This window comes from Hemiscyllium ocellatum, chromosome 36 (assembly GCF_020745735.1).
Source record: "Hemiscyllium ocellatum isolate sHemOce1 chromosome 36, sHemOce1.pat.X.cur, whole genome shotgun sequence".
In the NCBI taxonomy this organism is placed as follows: Eukaryota; Metazoa; Chordata; class Chondrichthyes; order Orectolobiformes; family Hemiscylliidae; genus Hemiscyllium; species Hemiscyllium ocellatum.
This window is the reverse complement of record NC_083436.1, coordinates 45,068,287-45,091,783: the sequence shown is the minus strand read 5'-3', so window position 1 is coordinate 45,091,783 and position 23,497 is coordinate 45,068,287. Positions and strand designations below refer to the sequence as shown.

The window sequence follows — 23,497 nt, the reverse complement described above, 5'->3', positions numbered from 1 at the left end:
ATTTTGGGCGGCACGGTGGCACAGTGGTTAGCACTGCTGCCTCACAGCGCCTGTAGACCCGGGTTCAATTCCCGACTCAGGCGACTGACTGTGTGGAGTTTGCACGTTCTCCCCGTGTCTGCGTGGGTTTCCTCCGGGTGCTCCGGTTTCCTCCCACAGTCACAAAGATGTGCGGGTCAGGTGAATTGGCCGTGCTAAATTGCCCGTAGTGTTAGGTAAGGGGTAAATGTAGGGGTCTGGGTGGGTTGCGCTTCGGCGGGTCGGTGTGGACTTGTTGGGCCGAAGGGCCTGTTTCCACACTGTAAGTCTAATCTAATCAATTGTCTGTTTTGCTGATGGTTTATTTCCCTCTGTCTTTGTTCTAGTGACTGAGATGTTAGTGAATGTACTGAACATCTGCTCTGACGATGAACTGATGACTGAAGGAGACGATGGCTTCGATGGTAAGAAACTGCATCTGCATTGGGTTGTTGGGTCTCACTTCTGTGGCCAGAGTGAACTCTGTGTCATTGCCAAAGGCCAGTCTTGGTCAGTGCCTGACAGTTTATTCGCCTTTTGCATCATTGTTTTCTGGCTATTTTCATTCTTTCTTCATTCTATATGACCTTGTAATCTCAACACCATATTTAAAAACATCATTTCTAACATACCTGTATGCTGTGGAACAGAATGGAAGAATTCAGCTACCTAAATATTGGAATTCTCACAATTAATAATATTTTCTTGCAGTGACATGATAACTTGATTCAGGGGTTTTTAAAGTAATTGTAAATGTCACATCTACTTCCTGTGGGTAGATGCCCACTTCCTGGGAGTATCACATGATTGGCTCCACTCTTGGTTCTAAAATGTGACTCTTGTAACCGGGAGGGAAACAGAACTTCACGAAAGGAAAAAGGTGATGGTGGGTAACAGTGTCTCCCAGGTAGCGCACTACACATCTTCAGCTCCCGCCCTGTACCCCCTCTCTGAAACATCGGTCTTGTTTGACCACCTTTCCTGTGGTCCTGCCATTTCCAAGTCTTTATCCTATCCCCTTTTTTGAAAGTTATCACTGAATTTGCTTCAAGTTGTGGGTCATCAGAATTAGCCATATTTAAACCAAATGTCTTCGTTGGTTCCACCTGTTGGGTTTTTTGCAAATTAATTTCAATCTTCTCCCCCCCCCCCCCCCCCCGGCCGCAGGTGAAAAAGAAATGGGGAAAGTTGTTTCTGAACACTTTTAATAAAGAATGATTTGATCAAAGGTTTCACAATTTCTGGGGCAGTAACTTGGGTGATTAGAGAGAAAGTATTGCTTGTTGCTTTGGGACCTTAGCACCAGGTTTGTCGTTGTCATAAAAAATGGAGTTAAGCTGGAGATCAGTTCTTGTCAAAAATGCCAATTGATGCTGAACTAATTGTTAATTTTAAATCTGAGACCAATAGATCTTTGTTAACCCAAGATAGGAAAGGATGTGTGGCAAAGGTATTGGCTCTCAGATCAGTCATGATCGTATTGAATGGTGGAATAGGCTCAAGGGGCTGAATGGCCTCTTCCTGTTCCCATGGTTATTAGCCTACCTATCTTGGAGAACAATTTCTCCTTATCCACTCTTAAAATTCTTTGCCATTTTCAATAACTCTCATTAGCCTACCCTCCCCCCACAACTGTAACTTTTCTATATCCTTGTCTCTCCATGTATCTGAAGCAACCCTGAAATATTCTCATAAATTTCTGCACCATCTCTAAACCTTTGATGTCATGCTATTGTAAATAAAAGCCATTCCTAATCACTGAAAATTAAACCTGTTATGTTGTTTCATGCAGTGATGACTGTATTTAGAGCAACAGTATCCCAGTAGAGTTTAGTGACTGAAGCCAACTTTTATTGATTTAATTTAATGTGCTATTTGGTTAAATGCTGCCTTAATCCAAGCACCTATTTTCATCAACTATTTTGTTTGTTTTTTCCTTTTATTTTCCTTCATCTAATTTGTTTCTCTTCTATCTCCACAGAATTTGATTTTAAAACTTTTCCATTGGTTCTGTCAGATATTTGTACCTGTATTTTGTTCCCATTCTTCAAAACTTTCTACTGATTTTTCTATCTCTTTATTTTCTGGATTTTCTTGTGAGAAGAACACCTCATTTATGGCCAGAGAAAAGGTACAAACGAGATGACGAAGGGAAAAGCTGGTAGAGACTCGCTTGTCATTTCTTTGCCTGCAATATTTGACATTTCTAGGGCAGCGTTGAGAGAGCTTTGAAAACAGATTTGTTTGTGCTCAGGGGCATCAAGATTTGAGATTCACAGATTAGGTTTCTATTGAATGAGTTTCTGGCATTTTCGTATCTAATCTTTAATAGTTTAACTTGCAAGGAGTGTGAGAAAAGAGAAACATTGAAGTGTGTATGTTCGGTCTTGGTCTAATCTGATTTGCTGTTTCTGTGCAGTGTGACGTAAATCAGAGGGTGGTGCTAATCATTCCCATTCCGGTGGTGGTTGTAGTCAGATAAATATCCCAAAACTAAACGTCATGTGTTAGGTTGTCTGGGCTAAAGCTGAATAGTTCAAGACTAATTGGGTTGGGAAATCCTGGAGCTTTCCTTCCGAATTACTCCAATTAAAGTAACTCCAGTCGTTGTGTCCAAGCCCAATTCTGCCTGTTCCCAACAGTCAGATATAGGAGAAAGGATTTTATTTTTGACTATTTTAAACATTCATTCTCAGAGTGTTGACAGTGCCAGCATCCATTGGCCATCCCTAGCTGCCTAATTGACTTGCTTGATCCTTTCAGAGGGTGTGTGTGGCTGAGTCAAACTCATTGCTGTCAGCCTGGGTAGGCCAAGCCAGATAAATATGACAGATTTCCTTCGCTGAAGGACATTAGTGAACCAGATGGGTACTGAGAATAATAGGCAGTGACCATTAATGACAGTTACAACACATTAATGCCGTGAGCTTTATAATTCCAGATTTTTATTGAGTTTAACTGTGACCACCTGCCAGGATAGGATTTAAACTCTTGTCCCCAGCGTATTAGCTTGAGGTTTTGGACTATGGTCTGTCACACCGTTCACTCATCCTCTCTCTCAGTGAGAGGCACCCAGACAGTTTGTGGTGGACCCCAAAGGGATTCCCCATCTCCATCGGGAATCACAGGCTTTTCCATCAATATTTTCCACCTGGCCGTTGGTGCTCTCTTGGAACAAAACTCTCCAGGGAAACTGGTGGACTGGTCAAACATTCTGCACTAGTTTCTAAAGTATGATTATCCTGAAACAATGATCACAACAAGAACCAGATCTCTGTAGTCTGTCCCCCTCAGCCATGGAAATCCTGCACATTCTGCGCTCTCCTGTGTAAAGTATTGCTGCTTCTAAAATATTTCACAGCAATGAGTACCCAACAAGATCTAAACAGTCAAAGGCTTTTGTTGTAAGGCCAGTGCGCTGGATTGAACTAAAGAGGACATTTAATGATAATTGCTGATAGTTTTCTTTTTGTTGGTTAAATAGTACATTTGGAAAATACCGAGTCTGGGAGATTCAATTTCAGGGCAGAACCATTCGAAAGCCTGGTACTGTGATGGCCCGAATTGTAGTTCTGGCCTGACTTGTTAGATTAGTAATAGATGTGCAATCAAGGTGATGTTGATGGGGCAAATAATTGTGACACAGGGAAGGCTTTTTGATACCGGATCCAGTCGGTATGATCTCAGTTTAATTTTCCTATCTAGAAGAGTCTGTCTCAGATACTCTCTGCCAGAGTTGCACTCAGGTTATAACCGAGTTTAGAATGGGAATTTTACTTACAGCTTTCTGATTCACTGGCACAAATCTGACCTGATCAGATTCTATTGCAAAGACTAGATATTGAGCTTGTTTTTGATATGTTGGTTGGGGAAGGATGAGTTTGATTGTTTTAATTCTGTTAAGGTTCTGTCAGGAGAGGCATATGCACTTTGTCAAGCGTATCCATCACAAACTCAAAACCTTTCCAGCACTCTCAGCTGATCCAATGATTAATTTCCCTGAACAACAAGTTGTACCACACTGACACCTCCTATCACAAGTTCCTAATGTGCTTACTAATGCTTTAATCAGTCTCTGCCCTCAAAATAAACTGAGTAAACGAGACCTGTAAAAGCACTGAAGGAGTCCTCTAAATTGTTGCATTAGTGCAAGAACCTGACCTCCGAATTGGAAAGTGAAAGAAGCAGCTGTTTTATTTCTGTGTGCTTCCACTTCAATTTTACTGGCGTATCCGTTTCACCATCGTACAGTGAAGGTTTGTACCTGTGTCTGGGGGCTGGTACGGTCTTGAACCCCCCCCCCCCCCACACCATTCCGTTCCTGTCAGCCCCACGTGAAGCCACGGCTCTCACTGACCCTTCGGCTCAAAGAGTCACTTTATAAACCTCAGCAACGTGCCGCAAAACCATCCCCCTTATACCCCATCCTCCCCCCAACACTCCCTGCCTCGTCCCTCCCATCTCTTTTTCTCTTTCTCCTTCCTCCATCTCACTATTTCCTCCCCCTCTCTCTCCTCTCTTTCCATTCTCTGTCTCCTTCTCAGTGTCTGTCTGTCTCTCTCTCTCTCTCTCTCTCTCACTGCACAAAGAAATGCTTCATCCACAGAACAATTATGGACAACAATGTCTATCGGGGAAAATGTTTAACAATTCTCAGCTCACACATCAGCATTTTTCAGTTTTTCGTTTCTGGTTTAAACTGTGGTCACAATGTTTAGCATCTCATGTGCAGAGACATTCAATTTGGACTTGCTGTTTTTAATCTCAAAGCTTGAGCCTGGTTTAGCCTGCACAGCTAATATCCGCTGAAGATTGATATGCCTCACTCAGTGAATATTCAGGCTTCAATCTGCCAGAGTTTGTGAGAGTGTGAATGAAAGGGTGTGACCATCTGAGTGAGAGTGAGAGAGCATGCGCGGTGAGGGTGTGAGTGAGGGAGCGTGCACAGTGAGGGAGTGTGCACGGTGCGGGTGTGAGTGAGGGAGCGTGCACGGTGCGGCTGTGAGTGAGAGAGCGTGCACGGTGCAGCTGTGGACGTGTGGGTGAGCGTGCACGGTGAGATAGTGGACGTGTGTGCACGTGAGGCGGTGGGCATGTGGCCAAGCGTACACGGTGAGGCAGTGGGCGAGCGTGCAGGTGAGCGTGCACGTGAGGCGGTGAGCGAGTGGGCGAGCGTGCATGGTTAGGTTGTGAGTGAGCGAGTGGGCGTGGTGAGGGTGTGAGCGAGCGTGCGCGGTGCGGTTGTGGGTGTTTGGGTGGGCGTGCACGGTGAGGCTGAGCGTGAGTGTGAGCAAGCGTGCGCGGTGAGGCTGAGTGAGCGAGCGAGCGCGGTGAGGGTGCAGATGGTAAGATGGTTGTGGTATTTTGCCAGGTGCATCAGCTGCTGCTCGTAAAGAAGTGATTCGGAACAAGATCCGGGCAATTGGCAAGATGGCCAAGATGTTTTCTGTTCTGCGGTAAGTCTTGTTCCATCTCCTCTCTGCTCTTTCCTGCTGCCTGGTTTTATTTTGGATGTTACTTCTGTTGCCGGGTAGAATTTGAAGGCAGGAATTTAATAGAATGGAAACAGAAAATGCTGCAATTTCTCAGCAGGTCAGGCAGTACCTGAGGAGAGAGAAAAACTGCATCAACATCCCAGTCTGAAGGAAGGCGTTCTGCTGTTGTAGTGATTGGTTTAACGATTCTTGTTTCTTCCCCTGAATATTTGAAAAGGTACAGTTTTGCCAAGTTAAGGGGAAAGACCAAGGATTGATTTTCACATGTCCCCCCTACAGTCAGGAGCGGGCGGGATGGTGGAATCCGGGTGTAGGATTCATGTAAATTAGGGGAGCACCCCACAGCTCACCCCCACAATATGAAGGATGGGTAAGTGCCAAATCCCAAATGACCAGGATTGGTGCCCAGAGTCTGAAGAGCATTCAGTTGCACCATCACAGCCTGAGGTCTTGGGTTTATCACCTCCTCAGTTACTTGAGCCAACTCACCCACAAACAGCGGGTAATCTATCGACTCTGCCACAAGGTACTGGCTGGATAGGCTGCAACATGCCAAGGATTTTAAACTCATTAACAGGATATGAGTGTCGCTGGCTGGACCAACATTTACTGCCTGTCCCTAGTTGCCCCTTGAGAAGGTGGGAATGGTGTACCACCTTGTGCACTACTGAAGGCCATGTGCTGTAGGTAGACCCACAACGCTGTTGGAGAGGCAGTTCCAGGATTTGGACAGTGACTCTGAGGGAATGGTAAAATACTTCCAAGTCAAGTGGATTGGAGGGGAACTTGTAGTGGTGTTCCCATGTACCCACTGCCTTTGTTCTTCTAGATGCTCGTGGTATAATAAAACAAAGAACTGGCTGAAGAGACCTGGGTTCAAGTCCCACCTCCTCCAGTAGTGTGTCATTAATATCTCTCTGAACAGATTGGTTTTAACACGGGAAGCATTTTTAATCACCCTATCCCAGGATTTAATGATGCCTCTGGAGCAAGTGATTCACAAACCCAGGTCTACCAGCTCAGAGGTAATGACGCTACCATTGTGCTCCTAGAACTCCCAATACAAAACATTGAAATTCTGAAGAATAGTTTACAGCTGAAACATGCCACCTTGCTGGAAACATCAACTCTTCTGCTCCTCGGATGCTGCCTGACCTGCTGTGCTTTTCCAGCACCACTCTCTCGAAGTTGCTTCAGAAGCCTGGTCACCTCATCCTGTCGGTGAATCTGCTGGGCGGAGGGACAGTCTGACTAGATACAGTCTCCCTGTCTATCTGACTGACTGCCATCATAATGCAGACCACATTTACAAGTTAATGGTGTCACTTCTGTTATTGCTGCCTGGTATTCCAACAGCTTACTGGAGCTCAAGAATAAAAGATGCTTTCGCTGGAGGGTGTCAGATTCTTCCAGAGCCTGGTAGGGTTGACGGGGGCAGGTTGTTTCACTGTGTGAATGTCTCCAGGATCACAGGCCATCATCTCAGAATAAGGGGGCACCCATTTAAGACAGAGATAAGGAGGGGGTTCCTCCATTCAGAGTGTTGCAAATCTGCAGAATTCTTTACCACAGAGGGCTGACAAGGTTGGGTTGTTAAATATCTGTCTCTCTCTCTCTGTCTTGGATATAGTGAATCAGGAAGGGAATTGAGGGTTGTGGGGTAACAGGCAGCTGAGTGGAGTTGAGATTTATCAGATTTGTCATGGTCTTATTGAGAGATGGGGCAGACTGGACTGGACTGGACTGGAACTTTCTGGTCTGTTTGTAGGCTTTGCCTTCGCATGCCTTAAACTGATGAGGGAGTGCAGTCAGTTAACCAGCTTAGCCAGGCGTGTGTCAAGCACTGTGGCTCTTGTGGACAGTGAGAGATGATTTTTGTTTTGTTGTTTTCCAGAGAGGAGAGTGAGAGTGTTCTGACACTGAAAGGCCTAACTCCTACAGGAATGCTTCCCAGTGGTGTCCTGGCTGGAGGCAAGCAAACCCTCCAAAGTGGTAAGAGTGGATTTTGTTATTCCATCCTAATTGTTCCGAACTGATCACAACAAGTGCACCCTTTACTTGGCTCAGTGATTTTGCTGCCAGTACTTTTGAATTTGGCATATTCTGTTACTGGTAATGATGGAAACTGGAACAGTGTAAAATCAGTTCTTCCAGAAATTAAACTGTGTAAAAGTATCTTTGCAACACTGTGTGGCTAACACGTGTGAAACAGGAAATAGTCAGTGCATCACAATGTCGAAAGAAGCACTGTCCTTAACTTTGTGTGACGGGTGGACTGCTAGTCTAAGCTTACACAGCTGGTTCCACTGGTGCTATTAACCTGTATCATAGTCAAGATGTTACAACGAACCACCATCCAAACCCCACTCGTGACTCCTGCTAGCTTCCAGGTGACAGCACAGTCTAACCCACTGCATCCAAATGCTCCAGATCTAGCTTTTCTCCTCTGGATCTCTTTGATCCAATTAGACTCTGAGCAGCTTCACATTCCACTCTTGTTCACTATTCCCAGAGGAGAGGCTTTTTTTAAAAAGGAAGTTTATTCAAACATAATTCTGCAAAAGAAAAAATGTGGCCCATTGGTGAGAGTATTGAGAGTGATCTCATTTAATTCATTGCCAGAATAACTAATTTTTATTTGACATATTTCTGTAATTGGACAACCAATAAGAATTTGGTCAAATAATGTGATGGAAAAAATAATTAGATTTAGTGCAAAGTTTGATTCATAACCTGACTTTTTCAATTTACTAATGAAAATTAAATTAGATTTATTCTCTAAGTATTAGCTGCCCTATTAATAAGAAAGAGCAGATGTTAATTTTCAGAATTATGCTGTGTAAGTAATTCAGTATTTAAGTAGCTGCATCAAATGACACAAAAATTCTACAATAATCCCAGAATCAAAACTTCAGGATATTAATTAGCAAGTTCTGAGAAAGTTTGTAGCTAAGGTTGGGGTTATGGATGTAGGTTTGTTTTCAGACTTTTCGTCACCAAACTAGGTAACATCATCAGTGAGCCTCCGGATAAAGCACTGGTGGTATGGCCCGCTTTTCATTTGTGTTGAGGTTTCCTTGGTGATTTAATTTCCTGTGGTGATGTCATTTTCTGTTCTTTTTCTCAGGGGGTTGGTAAATGGGATCCAAGTCAACGTGTATGTCGATAGAGTTCCGGCTGGAATGCCATGCTTCGAGGAATTCTCGTGCGTGTCTTTGTTTGGTTTGTCCTAGATTGGATGTGTTGTCCCAGTCAAAGTGGTGTCCTTCTTTATCTGTATGTGAGGATACCAGTGAGAGAGGGTCATGTTTTTTTGTGGCGAGTTGGTGTTCATGTATCCTGGTGGCTAGTTTTCTGCCCTGTTTGTTAAATATAGTGTTTGTTACAGTTTCTTGCACGGTATTGTGTAAATGACTTTAGTTTTCTTTATTGTCTGTATTGGGTCTTTTCAAGTTCATTAGCTGCTGTTTTAGTGTGTTGGTGGGTTTGTGGGCTATCATAATGCCAAAGGGTCTGAGTAATCTGGTGGTCATTTCTGAGATGTCTTTGATGTGGGGGAGAGTGGCGAGGGTTTCTGGGCGAGTTTGCCTGCTTGTTTGGGTTTGTTGCTGAGAAATCTACGGACTGTGTTCATTGGTACCCGTTCTTTTTGAATACACGGTATAGGTGATTTTCCTCTGCTCTTTGTAGTTCCTCAGTGTGCTGCAGTGTGTGGTGGCTCATTGAAATAATGTTCTAATGGAGCTTCGTTTGTGGGTGTTGGGATGATTGCTTCTGTAGTTCAGTACTTGGTCTGTGTATTGTTTTCCTATAGATGCTGGTTTGAAGTTACCACACACACTGCAGCACAGAGGAACTACACAGAGCAGAGGGAAATCACCTATACAGTGTATCCAAAAAGAATTGGTACCCAATGAACACAGTCCGTAGATTTCTCCACAACAAACCCAAACAAACAGACAAAACATATCCTCGTCTCACTCCCCTACATCAAAGACATCTCAGAAATGACTGCCAGACTACTCAGATCCCTTGGCATCATGATAGCCCACAAACCCACCAACACACTAAAACAGCAGCTAATGAACTTGAAAGATCCTATAAAGACAACAAGCAAAACTAATGTCATTTACAAAATACTGAGCAAGGACGGTAACCAACACTACATTGGACAAATAGGCAGAAAACTAGCCACCAGGATACATGAACACCAACTAGCCACAAAAAGGCATGACCCTCTCTCACTAGTATCCTCACATATGGATGAGGAAGGACACCACTTTGACTGGGGCAACACATTCATCCTCAGACAAACCAAACAGAGACATGCATGAGAATTCCTAGAGACATGGCATTCCAACCGGAACTCTATCAACAAACACCTTGACCTTGGATCCTGTTTACCACCCCCTGAGCAAAAGAACAGAAAATGACATCACCAACCCAAGGAAACCTAAACACATAAATAAAAAGCAGGCCATGTCACCAGTGCTTCACTAGAGGCTCACTGATGATGTTACCTAGTACGGTGATGAAACGTCTGAAAACAAACCTTTCAGCTCAGTGAGCAAACTTACATTCAGGGTGACAGTCCTCAATCTGGAGATAAATCCCTGTCTTTATCAATCCAAAAGAGACCCAAGGGGTAACTTTCTCACGAGAGTGGTACGTGTATGGAATGAGCTGCCAGAGGAAGTGGTGGAGGCTGGTACAATTGCAGCATTTAAGAGACATTTGGATGGGTATATGGATAGGAAGGATTTGGAGGGATATGGGCCGGGTGCTGGCAGGTGGGACTAGATTGGGTTGGGATATCTGGTCGGCATGGACAGGTTGGACTGAAGGGTCTGTTTCCATGCTGTACATCTCTATGACTCTAATCCCTCGACTGACCTATCAGATTGATCCCATGTTGGTTTATTTGGGTGCTGCATTTATATTATCAAGATCCCCCTGACATTCTGAATCCATTAAATACCATAATGGGATTCCTTTTGAAATAGTGCATACTCTAGGTATGTTTAATGAACCTGTTCAGAGATGTTACCACACATCTCTAGAGCAGATTGCACTTAAACTCATGTCTCCTGGCTCAGAGGCAGGAACACTACCACTGCCTTAGACCATGCAGTAACTTTTCCCTAATCCCTGCATTTGTGTTAGGAGGTCCGTAATAAGCCAGGGTGTTGCTCTCCCTGTTAAATTCGATCTTTCAAAAAAAAAGACAAACTGCTGAAATATTTGACTCTAAAGTCTTTATTTGGGTGCAAGTCAAACTTACAGAAGTATGAGGGAAATAAAGTTGAGATTTGTAGCTAATTGGGAATATAAATTTAATTGAATGCTGATATTCCTTCTGTCCTTGAGCCAGGTTTTGGACAATGGCACCTCGAATATTGCTGCTGACATACAGTTATGTATTTGTAGTGAAAGTCAGTAACAAAAACTGAGGAGATGCGAACAGAATGAGTTTAGTGAGCTATGTAGTTCCATGAAATCTAAGACAAGTGTTTGGCTTGGCAAGTAGATTAACCCATTATTGCCCTTGTAGAAGTTAATCATATAATTATAAAATATATTTAATAACCCTCCATGTTGGTTTTTGAAATTGCTCCTGAATGTATATTTTCTCCAAGGGTTGTATCGAAGCTAGGGATTTATTAATTACCTGGTATCCTTCCCTCATTACCGTCTGATGTATGTAATTGAAGGTATCAGTTTCAGGTGATAAAGGTTGGTGAGACTTGGGCACAAATGAAACTCATCACCTCCCAGCAACATGTCTTTTGGTATTTAAACTTTCTTCAGATTGTTGACTTATATTGTTGATCTGAGTAACTGAAGTAAATTGTCTCCTGGTATATTTATGTGTGTGTGAACTGGGTATTGCGTGTGGAATGGGGATGTCTGTTCAATGCTCCCCATGAACTTCCTCTCTGCTTCACCCTTCTCAAGATTCTATTTGCTTTCTGATATACTCTTTCTCTCTCCCTTCTGTTCAGATGAATCAGGTACCTGTTTCATTCACTTCACCCATGTACCTGTGTGTGTCTGTGTTCTGTGTGTTGGTGCTAACTCTCACATGCTAACAACATTCCCCTCTGCAAACTGACACATGGGATCAGCAATAACATGAACATTTATCAGGTGGAGCTGGATAGCAGCAGTCCCAAGGAGAGCAGTTCTCCCTCAGTTGAGGAATAATTGTTTTCCTTCCCAGCTCTTGTATTAGCTGCAAAGTCCACGTTAGCATCAGCTATGGGTTCATTCCTTAGTTCTTCAATAAATTACTTCAATTCTTATTGCTTTACTTCAATTAAAAGCAGAAGAGCTTGCCCTTAACAGCAAACAAGAGGGATGTTTAGCTTTATCCAGACAATATACCTGCACTTTAAAGGTATCTGATATTAAGTATCCACCTGAAGGAACATTTGATGGTGCAATGATGCACACACTAGCTGTGTCACTGGGATATCTGCAGTACCTGATGGAATGTGTGTGTGCGTACTATAGCAGACACATTGGCATTTTCTGGTCTCCTGTTTTATTGTAAAACCACAGTGTCACAGGAAATTCATGGAAGCCTCATAAAGCAAGGGACAACGGTCAACCAAGCCAAGTGAGTCTCTAACCTGTCAAAAAGATCCTGTGATCATGAAAGGTCCCCCTGTTCACTTTTAACATTAACAGCCTGGGTCCAAATGTTTGGGAGATTGTAGTTGTTAGCATGAAGTTACCAAATGAGATTGGATCATCTCACACTGACAAATTACCATCGAGATTGAGAAACCAGTGAGTGATCAATAGGAGATCAAGGAGCTCAACTGAAATCATCGTTAAACTGCTGAAGTAATCATCATCATTCCTTAACTTGTGTCGAAGTGAAATTGTAAAGACTCCTCTCTACACACCTGAAACCATGTTGTAACCACCTGACCAAGGAATCACTCACCTTTTATAGATTTATGGAATGCTGGCTGGGCCCAGCATTCATTACCCGTCCCGAGCTGCCCCTTGAGAAGGTGGGGGTGAGCTGTCTCCTTGAACCACTGCCGTCCACGTGCTGTAGGTAGACCCACAATGCCGTTAGGAAGGGAATTCCAGGATTCTGACCCAGCGACAGGGAAGGGATGGTGATATGTTTCCAAGTCAGGCTGGTGAGTGGCTTGGAGGGAAAATTGCAGGGGCTGGTGTTCCCAGCTCTCTGCTGTCCATATCCTTCAGAATGATCGTGAACCCCAGTTATTAGTCACAGGGACATTGCAGGATTGACAGAGCTCAGTTTGCTGTTGACACGTGCTGAGAATGACAATGTTGACTGGGCTGACATTCCAAAAGAATCCATAAGATTCCTCTCTGATCACTGTCAGAAACTGACACTTGTCATGTTTACCTGAATTACTCAGAATCTCACAACTTTCCTGTGAGGTCCAATCCAGTTTGCTGCTCTTGTGATTGGCTTATAACTGAAATGGCTGACCGTTTAAGGGATATTAAATACCATCCACTCAGCAATGAACTCAAGGCCGGACACCGCTGTGGTACAGTGCCCCTTCTGTCAAGGGCATCATACAGCCAGTTTTTTAATATCAGCTTGAAAGTTTTCTTAATGATTTTCCTCTTAGTACAATCTACATATTGCCAATTATTCAGGGTCTAATTTGAACCATGTTTATCTTGGTTACCACCCCCTAGGGTCTCATTTTCCCAGTAGGGCAGCAATAGGGAATATTTTCCATCCACTCACTGGTAGCTCCGCTAAATAATATCTTTGCCAGAAATACTTATTGGTAAATATTTAACATGCCTTGTGACTCTGTTGAATACTAAATGACCCTGCACTTATTCATTACGAAAACTAAGTTGAGGGTATCTAGATCAAAATAGGCAAAATAACTCTTCCACTTACGCAGTGCTTCACTGAAGTGTTCTCAAATGTAATGAGGCATGAAGAGATGTCAGCTCATGGACCAAAGGCTTTGACAAAGAGCTGGGTTTCAAGGAGGAGGTGGGAGTGTGATTGTTAGTATATTACAGAGAGACAAGACTCTAGCTCAGGGCTCAGCAGGCATAGCCCTCAGTGATGGAGTGATTAAAGTGGGAATGATTCGGAGGATTTCCTCACTAATGGCACTGTGAGAACTCCCTTAGGTCAGAAGAAATAGGAACAGGAGTAGGCCATTCAATAGGATCGTGGCTGATCTGACATTGCTCACACCCACTTTCCTGTCCTTTCCGTAGAAACAGATCAAGAATCTATCTCAGCCTTAAGTATACCCAAGGACTCTGCCCCAAAGTCCTCTATGGCAAAGACTTCCAGAGACACTCAACATCTGACAGAAGAAATTCCTTCTCATCTCAGTCTTAAATTGGTGCCCCTTTATTCTGAGACCTTTGGTCCCAGACTCTCCCATGAGGGGGAGCATCCTCTCAGCATTGACCCTGTCCAGCCCATTAAGAACTCTGTATCTTTCAAGGATGTCACCTCTTATTGCTCTTAAACTGAACTCCAGTGAACTTAAACTGAACCAGTGCCGCCTTCAGACTTGATGACGGATAGATAGTAAATGCTGGGCCCAGCCAATCAGATTGCAGAGTTTGGGAGGAGATGAGACTGTGGAGGGATTTGAAAGGATGGAAATTTCCAAAGAGAAGGGGTGTGAGAGTACTTGCAGGTGAGATGCTGACTAGATAAAGGACAGACTGAGTTGATCTCATGTCCTTCCCAATGAGGGAGATATTACGGTGAGGACATGTGTGTTTCCCTTCACCACCTGGAAGATTCCACATCCATACTTTTTTTTAAAGAAACACTTTGTGTTCAGTGGATGACTCTGCCAAAGTCAATAACGTTTCCTTTTCAGAATCCCAGCAATGTAACAGTTTAGAAAGAGGCCATTCAGCCCATGGTGCCTGCACCTGTTCTATTCCCTAACACCAGTCTCCTGCCTTTTCTCCCTATCCCTGCACAGCGACTCTATTCAAATAACCATCCAATATCATCTTGACTATCACACTGGAACCTACCTCCACCATGTTTCCAGGTGATGAATTCCAGATCCTAACCCCACACTGAATGAGAGAGGTTTTCCTCACATCAAGCTCGCTTCATTTGCACAGCATTTTACTGAACAATGTCTGATTTTGCTGAACAGCACTGTGATTCTGACCCAGTCAGCAAATTCACTCACTCCAGGAGTCAGTCTGAGGAGATATTGACTGGTGAACACCACCCCCCAGGTCTCTTAGTCTGTTCAAGATTTTTCACTCACTCGCTTTTTTGCAAGATAGACGCTGAATTCAGCGTGGTCCAGACATCCTTCACACAACAGCTTTTTGTCACTCCTCCACGGTGTCTGCAATTCCCTGAGCACAACAGACCTCTCTCTACCCCTGGCCTGCTCTCACTACTACATTCCATTTGGGGTAAGTGTACAATAATGTGGCAGAAAGATCTGCTCTCTCCTGATTAGTCTCCAGTTGCTGCTCCTCTCGCAAACTGGAATCCAAGCTGATACAAGAAACAGAGGAGCAGGCCATTCAGCCCCTCGAAGCTGTTCCACATTCTCTAAGATCATGGTTCTCAACACCACTTTCTTGTCTGCAACCCCTTCCCCCACTCACCTCAGAACCACAAACCAGCTCTTGGCATAGAGTTGTCTTGATTGCCATTTTCAAAGATTATGCCACTGCTGTTCCGGTGGGGCAGGGAGATGGGCAGAATAGCCTCGTTCTGTGCTGTAGAATTCTGTGATTCAGCCACTTGGGACTGTGACTGAGCTTGTGTCAGTATCCCCAGCATGGGGCTACAGGATGCTGGGATGAATTAGTAACTAGTCAGCTCCTTAAACCGTGTACACCCTGACTTGACCAGGTTTAACCAGGTTGGAAGTTGCTCCAATAAACTAGCCCTATTTCATTTCACATTCAAAGTGTGAACAGAAAATCACCTTAGAATTTTTTTTGCACCTATTGTGTTGATGGCTCTATATTAAATGCATTTTTAAAAATCAGATTGTAAATTATTAAAATTGCTATTTCAGGATTTACTTTGTCTCTAACCATTAACCTGGGTATTAGTTAATAAATTCACAGGAGAGAATCTTGAGACTAGGTTCCTGGCAGCTTTCCATGAGGTAAAACAAACAACTGCAGATGCTGAAGATCTGCAACTAAATCCAAAATTGCTGGAGAGACTCAGCAGGTCCGGCAGCATCGCGGAGAGAGAAACAGAGTTAATGTTTCAAGTGCACTGACCCTTCTTGAAAACAGAATCCAAAATGTTAACTGTTTCTCACAATGCACAGTGCACTTGAAACATTAACTCTGTTTCTCTCTCTGAGATGCTGCCAGACCTGCTGAGTCTCTCCTGCAATTTCTGACTTAGTTTAACATTTCATTGAGGGCTGATCCCAAAGGAAGGACAGAATCAGAAATCACTGATTGTTGGGTTGTGCTGATTTCTGAGGGTGAAATGAGCAATGCTGAGTGTGGAAGCAATGACAGTGACATTCTAACCCAGCACTGAAGAATGGGGTTTTTGACAAAATGGGAATGCCAAAATCAAGATGGTTTTCGGGCATGTATGTAAAGTCAGTAATGACAGCTGAGTGCTGTAAGTGGCTCTCAAAGAGAGGGTACACTGATGAGCTAAATTACTGCTGAGTTTCCACTCTCAATAACTCACTTTGTCTGAGGCCCATAATCAATGAACATGCTGCATTTCAGGGAAAAGGAATTGTCCTTCGCATTCACCCAGATAGGACCTAACTCACCAGCAAGAATTACAAAACAAAATCCCAACATTAAATCAGTAAAACACTGAGTATTCCCCCCAGTGCAGTTACTCTGTGTATTTCAGACACGGTGATAAGTTCGAACCTCTGGCTCAGAATTAGCGCTGTTGTCACAGCAATAAAGCCCACGTTCCTTATTCAACCCAGAGCAAACTTTATTCTTTCACAGCATGTGGGTGTCCCTGGGAAGGCCAGCTCTTGTCTTCTGCAGAGTGTCCTACTCAGCCCTTTCCCAGGGCAGTTTAACCCAATTGCTGTGGGTCTGGAGTCACATGTTGGCCAGACCATGAAAGGATGGCAGAGTTCCTTCCCTAAGAGGATATTAGTAAACCAGATGGGATTGTCCAGCAATTGGTAGTTACATGGTCACTGAATCTGAGACTAGCTTTCCATTTCAGACTTAATCATTGAATTTAAATTCCATCACCTGTAGTGGGGAGATTTGAACCTATGATCCCAGAACATTAGCCCAGCATTACCATTACTATCTCGCTTCATCACACTCCCATGATGCAAGAACAGTTTCTAATCAGACTGCTCAGAGATATTATTGTACACCTCAGAGCAGATAGACCTTGAACCTGGCTCTCCTGGCTCAGAGATAAGGGCATTATCATTCTGCCACCTCCCAGCTTTGTGAACCTAAACCATGTTCCTGGTGATGTACATTTGCAGCTGCTTCTAGCAGACTTTGTTCTGAGGGCGCTGCTCTTGGGGAGCTCTCTGAACAAGTGGCACAGCTTTCAGGGACTTTACATACCTGCATTAGTGATGGGAGAATGTTGGTGCGCGTGATTTGGATCTAATAGACCTTTAATAAGTTTGCCTTGGGGGAGTCTGCACTTATCTTCCATCAGATACTGCAAACCAATGAATTATGGCTCAGTACACATACACACAGACAGCAATAACACTGTTTTTTCTGCTCAGGGATCACTGTCATTTTTTTTCCTTTTACCTCTCCCATGCAAACTGACTGTGTGTTGTCCTTTGTGAACGTGTTGTTCATAGTTTCTCATCTCCACATAAGAGAACTAAAGCTTGTATTAGACTTGCTGCAGTTGCTGTTTTTTTTGCTACTCATTATTGTTAAGAGTATCAATTCTCAGCTCAACTTTCTCATCCAATTTGCAAACACTTTTCTTTTCTCCAGCGACTGTTGAGGCTATTGAAGCTGATGAAGGTAATATTTTGGACAGTCCCCTTTCAGTTGTACAACTGATGGGGGCTGTACTGGGTTTATACATAAATATGTGTGCATATATGAGCGTGTACATCGTGTGGGGGTTGGGCTAACAGCAGTTGTCTAACACTCCTTAACACTGTCATCTATTAACCATGTTGAGGTGTGGCTTTGCTTTTCGGTAGATTTATCCTTTTATGCAGTTGTGACCTTTGTTCTTGTGAAATCCCACCTGCATCGTCTGGCTGAACTGTCATAGTTCTCAAAGCTGCTCCAGAAGATCTATTAACAACAACTTTGATGTTTCAAAATTGGCTTGTGTTACTTGAACAAGAGCAAAGCTGACTGCTGATTAAATAGTGGTTACCAAACTGCTATTTAGACGTGATTTTAAAACCTCCTTTTTAACAAACTCTGATCCACAGTCGGCATCGGTGGTGGAAATACATTTTTGCTATTTTTGTTTGTGACTCTGTGGCTTTGCTGTGTGTTTTGTTTTATTAGTATCTGTGTAAACTCCAGTGTTCTCCCTCTGTCAAACCAGGAGCTGCAGCATTATGTTGGATTACTGTGTGATATCTGAATCACCAGCTTTCTAAGGGTGATTCCGAAATAATTACTAACCTTTGAGTGATATTCAGTGGAACTTGCTTGCAGTGTACTTTAATTACAGTAAACTGTCAATGTTTATGGTTAATTACAAATCCTTTCAGACCCTGTTGCAATGAAAACCATACAAGTCTGAAAATATAAATATTAATTTCCCCTTTATTTAGTTTATACAATTGAGGAATATGCTAAACACACACTGATGATAGAATACATCCAATTATGAAGTGTTTCATCTTACTGTTTGACATTTTTGAGAAGTACCCAGTCCAGTCCAGAATCTGGAATTCAATTAAAAGCCTTGACTGCAGTTGAAGATGATTATTTGGTTTAAATTGCCCATTCCATTCAGCTGCTGGTTTGGGGACAAAGAGTTGCTTTTGTAGGAAATACCATTTCCTTATTAAAAGGATTCCACTGTACTAATCAAAACCACATTAACCATTTGTTTGCTGCATGGTTTCTGGAATTGACAAATGGAATGGTTAGCAATCATTGTGGCTGTGTTAAACCTTCCGGATAGACAGCAGGTCATACCCTGCATGAAGTCAGTGTCTCCTTAAAAGACACGTTAATGTCAGATCGAGTAACGTTTACCTTCTGAATCCTGAGTTCCCTTTATTGATGTCTTGGCTCATTTTGTCTCTAGTTTCTAAGAACAAAAACAGTAAGAAGGTTGTGCAATTTGACATTGCTCTACCAGAGAGCTAGTACAGACATGATAAGCTGAATGGCCTCCTGTGCTGTAGCATTCTCCAGTTTGCCAATAAAACATGGGCCCGGAGCTCTGGATACCTAACGCAGTGACATTGCCCCATCGGACCATCTCTTGCTTTGTGTACTGTGTAGTGTACAAACCCTATCCTGTCTCCCATCACAGATACTTTCCAAGTGTGGATATAATGTTTGGGTCTGTAGTGTAAGGGCAGGCTATCCAGCAAATCACCTCTTCATTACAAACCTTTATTTTTCAAAGTATATCACTGCCATGTTTGGAATTGTACATTTTTGCTAAAGCTGGAATTTTCCCGTTGGGCTTTATTTATTGGCAATCTGGTAAAATGCGTCCAGTCGTGTAAAGCGGCCAAATCACTTTCTGCTGCCATTCAAAGAAACAGTCCACTCAAACAGGCTGTATTCAGAGTATTTCTTCACATCTCTGCCTTGTTACAAATGGACATGGCATTGTAAGCGATCCTTGTGTAACAGATTACTCTTGAAGTTAAACTCCACAAAACGGAACATAGCTTTTCATTTATACTAAGCTTTTAGTTTTTGGCTCTTGTCAGTTCCACTGTGTTTAAACTTCATGATCCAGTGGGAAGTCGGTTCACTGTCAAATTAGTTACCATTTCCCAAACATGCTGGCCCACCAAATGGAAACAAAACTGTGCTAAAGCTGGTTTGACGTGGAACAAGGTGATCAGAATTGTAATTGTCAGCTTTCCACTTTAAAATCTAAGACCAATGAGTGTTGTTGGACCAACTTTATTAACTTCAGAAAAGCATGGATTTATTAAACCCATTACTGCCTGTAACCACCTCCTGCTTTGTTGAGTGTGGTTTCTTGCAAATATGTTAATCAGAATTTTTTTTGAATCTTGAATACATATGCCACAATGTGCTAACCATATAACTGTGCTGAATTTATATATCCACTGTAGTGAAGAAATGGTTGTTATTTCACGTTTTCTCCCCATGTCTCTCTCTCTCTCTCTCTCTCTCTCTCTCTCTCTGTCCCCACCCCCTCATGCCTCCCTGCTCCCTGTATTCTGCCCTACCTGTGGCCTCCCTCTCTCTGTTCAGCTATCCGAGGTTTCTCTCCCCAGCATAAGATCAGCAGCTTTGCTGAGGCGAAGGGTCTGGACCGTATTAACGAGAGGATGCCCCCACGCCGTGATGGGATTCAGAGTGACAGCACCCTTAACTCCATCAACAAGGTGGTCTGCTCAGAGGCCAATGGCACCGAGAGCGGCAACATTCAATGATTGTTTTGCAGTTTCCCGTTCCAAGGCATGATTGTATGGTTGCCAGCTAAGCGGCTTGACATTCTTGCCTCTGATTACTGCTGCATGCTCTGGGAGCTGAGTGTTGGATGACAGATTACAGTAACAGAGTGATAGGAATTGTTTTGTGGTTGTTGACAGTTCAGTTACCTCAGATGGAAAATGCCTTTGCTTCTTGACAAGCAAACAGTTAAATGCTGGTAAAATATTACACATTAGATGAATCAAAATGTTTTCCTTTTGCATCAAGGAAGACTTGCAGATCTGTTTTGAAAAGGCCTTTACTATACTGGATGTGGGATCTCTGTCCAATAGCTCTTTAATCTTCTTGTGTCCGTTTACAATTGCTGAACTCAACTTTGACATATTAAAAAAAATTGAAAATATGAGGGTGTACAAACTAAATAATAGCTGATTTGAGATGTGGACTATTTATTAACTTTTTGGTTCCTCTTTTACGAGAGTTTTAAACTAATTAGGCAGTCTTAAACGAAATTTGTAAAGTTGCAAAATCATGAAAAATGCCAAAAATTAAATTTGGTTTTTGTACAAATTCTGCTTACCTCAGGTTGATTTAGTGTGTTTGGATGCTACCAGTTTATGTATTTACCTATTACTCACTTGGCAATGGATAGCCTTTTTCCAAAAAAAACTGGAAATTTATTTATAACTTTTACCATTCATTTTGCTTATTATATTTCATTTGCATTAAGTTGGTTGTGGCTTGCTGGAATTGTATATTAATGAGTGACGCATTTATATTTTAAATTTTATTTTAACTATATGAAGAACAGGACATACCATATAAAATGCAGTGAATAGCATCTGTAGTCTGTAAAACTGTCCTCTGCATGATTTTTCCCCCCCGTTTCTGGCTGTACTGTCCCTATATGGGACTGTAATGTGCTTAGTGATCTGACATATACTGGAAATGTAAACTTGCATACTTTATATTCACTGTATGAAATTGCTTAATGCCTTTTGAATTTTTGTAATTTAAAAAAAAAGAAACTTCTTGAAATTATTCAGAGGGGGCGTGGAAAACTGAACATTTTTCAGTACACACAAGTGCACATGTAAAAGATGAGCATGTTTATCAAACATTGTGAAAATTAAACAGTCGCTGTGTGGGTACATGTAAAACTCTAGATGCATGACACTGTTTTAGTCACAATGGTGAAGTCTGACTTTTTTTGGTGCCACAATAAATCATTTAGTGTATTTACACATTTCGCTGTATATCAGTTACGGGTTTGACGATATGGTTAAAAACTGGTCCATAATGGATGATCCATTGATTTTTTTTTAACAACAGTAAATGTGCCCAAGTAATTCACTACAACCTTGAATGCCTTGCCTTTGTAATTTGACCTCTGAAACGTCAGCAGTTTAAGCATGCACTTGTAACAACAAGGAAGTATTTTATATTACTATTTCAATAAAACATGCATGAACTTAACTGGTGTGTACATATCTTCAGTAGTTTTGCTGTGCTTTCATGGATCCTTCATTTCCAGTCTATCAGAATTGGTGATGTAGATGCTCGTAACACTTTCTCCCAGAAGGGTGGGATGATTGCATGCCTGGTCACCGCACAGTCTGACGCAGCATTAACTGAGTTTGCACATAGTCTCAAATTGTCCTCCCTTTCTCCTTGTTGCTGTCAGAAGACACTGCTGCAGTTCTATCTGCTGTGTTCCACGTGAAACTATTTTATGTAGACTCTTACTTGTTGTCTATCAGACTTGGCTGGGTTTTGTGTGAAGTTTTCCCTTTCTCCAGCCATTGGAACAGCATGGAGGTACCAATGGTCACTCTGTTCAGAGTCTATTACTGTATCTGTCCCATCAGCTGAGTTTGAGGCAGGAGCTATGGTAAGGCTTGCGCAGGATATTTTGAAGCTAATAAAATCTTTGAAAAAGCTCCACCTGCACCTCCATCTACCTATCACATTCCCAGCTACCTTCTCCCCCCCCCCCCCCCCCCCCCCCCCCCCCCCCCCCCCCCCAGCCCTACCCCTTTCCCATTTATCTGTCCGCCCACAAGCCTCATTCCTAATGAAGGGCTTATGCCCGAAACGTTGATTCTCCTGCCCTCGGATGCTGCCTGACCTGCTCTGCTTTTGCAGCACCACATTTTGACTCTGATCTCCAACATCTGCATTCCTCACTTCCTCCTATTTGGGAAAGAGAGATGCAAAATAATTGGAAAACAAAACCAGGTAGCAGTCTGCAGGAGTTATCCAGTCATCTTCAGCCCAGTCCAAGATAATGGGGTCATAGCACAGATCCACATGCACTGCCTTATAGAAGAATCGATACAAGATTCAGGTGGAGGTGTTCAGAATTATAAAGGGTTTTAATAAAGAGCAAATATGTGCAGTGGCAGAAGGGTTGGTAATCAGAGTACAGTGCACACAAGTAAGATAATTAACACGCCAGTAAGTGACGAACCAGGAAAGGGGAAAGGGTGGCTCAGACAGTTTTAGTAAAATGTGAACTGGGAGCATTTGCTGAATAATGGATGGGCAGGCAGAGAGCTGGATCTCATCAGGTAACTCTTTGAGACAGCTCCCACCAGCTCAGTGGGTTTGTTCTCCACCATAGTGTCACATGGTTAATATTGTAATAGAGCTGTCATCCCTTACCGGAGCAAATTCCAGAGGTTTATTTTGAATCACTAAGTCACAATCTCTGTGCCATCACAACAGAAGTTTACCCTCTTTGGATTTGAATCCCACTGCAGATATTCCTTTACAAAAGTGACTGAGTGACAGCAGCTGGAGATTGAGACTTCTGGATGAGACATTAAACAGTGACTTGACTAGTTTTCCTGGTGAAAGGAAAGGAGAGATCCCAGAGCCAGTGTCAAGGTGAGTTCTGATCCTGCAGCCAGTTTACCCAGTCACGGTCACTGTATGGCCAGAGCTAGCTGTGAGCAAAGCGACTGGTGCAGTTCCTCTGTCCCAGTGGTGACTGCATTTTGAACATCAGGAAGTCATGGCAGGGGCTGTCGAAACGTAGCTCCGACAAATGAGTGTGTGCGCGATCAATATAAAATGTATATGAATGTGTTGATGTATCTGTCCATGGATCAGTCTGAACAATAAATTCACATTTCAAATCAAAACACGATAATTTTTGCAGGACATTCCCAACATAGACAGACAGTTCTGTGCCTCAGAAATATCTTTTGAAAATGATACTTGGAACAAAGGGACTGTGTTCACGATTGATGTCATCGTCTTGACAGTAACATACTGGAATCATGGCAAAATCTCAAACTGCCGAGACAGTGATGATCTTTGTTGACAGCATGTGGGACTTTTAAGCTGCCAGTTTCCAAATCATCATTGATCTTGGTACCAGCTTTTGGTACCAGGTTGAGGAA

At 42.8% G+C, this 23,497-nt stretch overlaps 1 protein-coding gene across 1 annotated transcript in view; it reads left to right on the top strand.

Moving 5' to 3' along the window:
- LOC132833218 (protein phosphatase 3 catalytic subunit alpha) overlaps positions 1-21,566 on the top strand; it is a 305,175-nt gene extending 283,609 nt beyond the window's left edge. Inside the window, exons 10-14 of the mRNA XM_060851304.1 lie at positions 366-443; positions 5,390-5,474; positions 7,408-7,505; positions 17,463-17,492; positions 19,908-21,566. Coding sequence (XP_060707287.1) covers positions 366-443; positions 5,390-5,474; positions 7,408-7,505; positions 17,463-17,492; positions 19,908-20,089 — 473 coding nt within the window. The 3' untranslated portion in view covers positions 20,090-21,566. The remainder of the gene's footprint in view (positions 1-365; positions 444-5,389; positions 5,475-7,407; positions 7,506-17,462; positions 17,493-19,907) is intronic.
- The last annotated feature ends 1,931 nt before the right edge of the window (positions 21,567-23,497 follow it).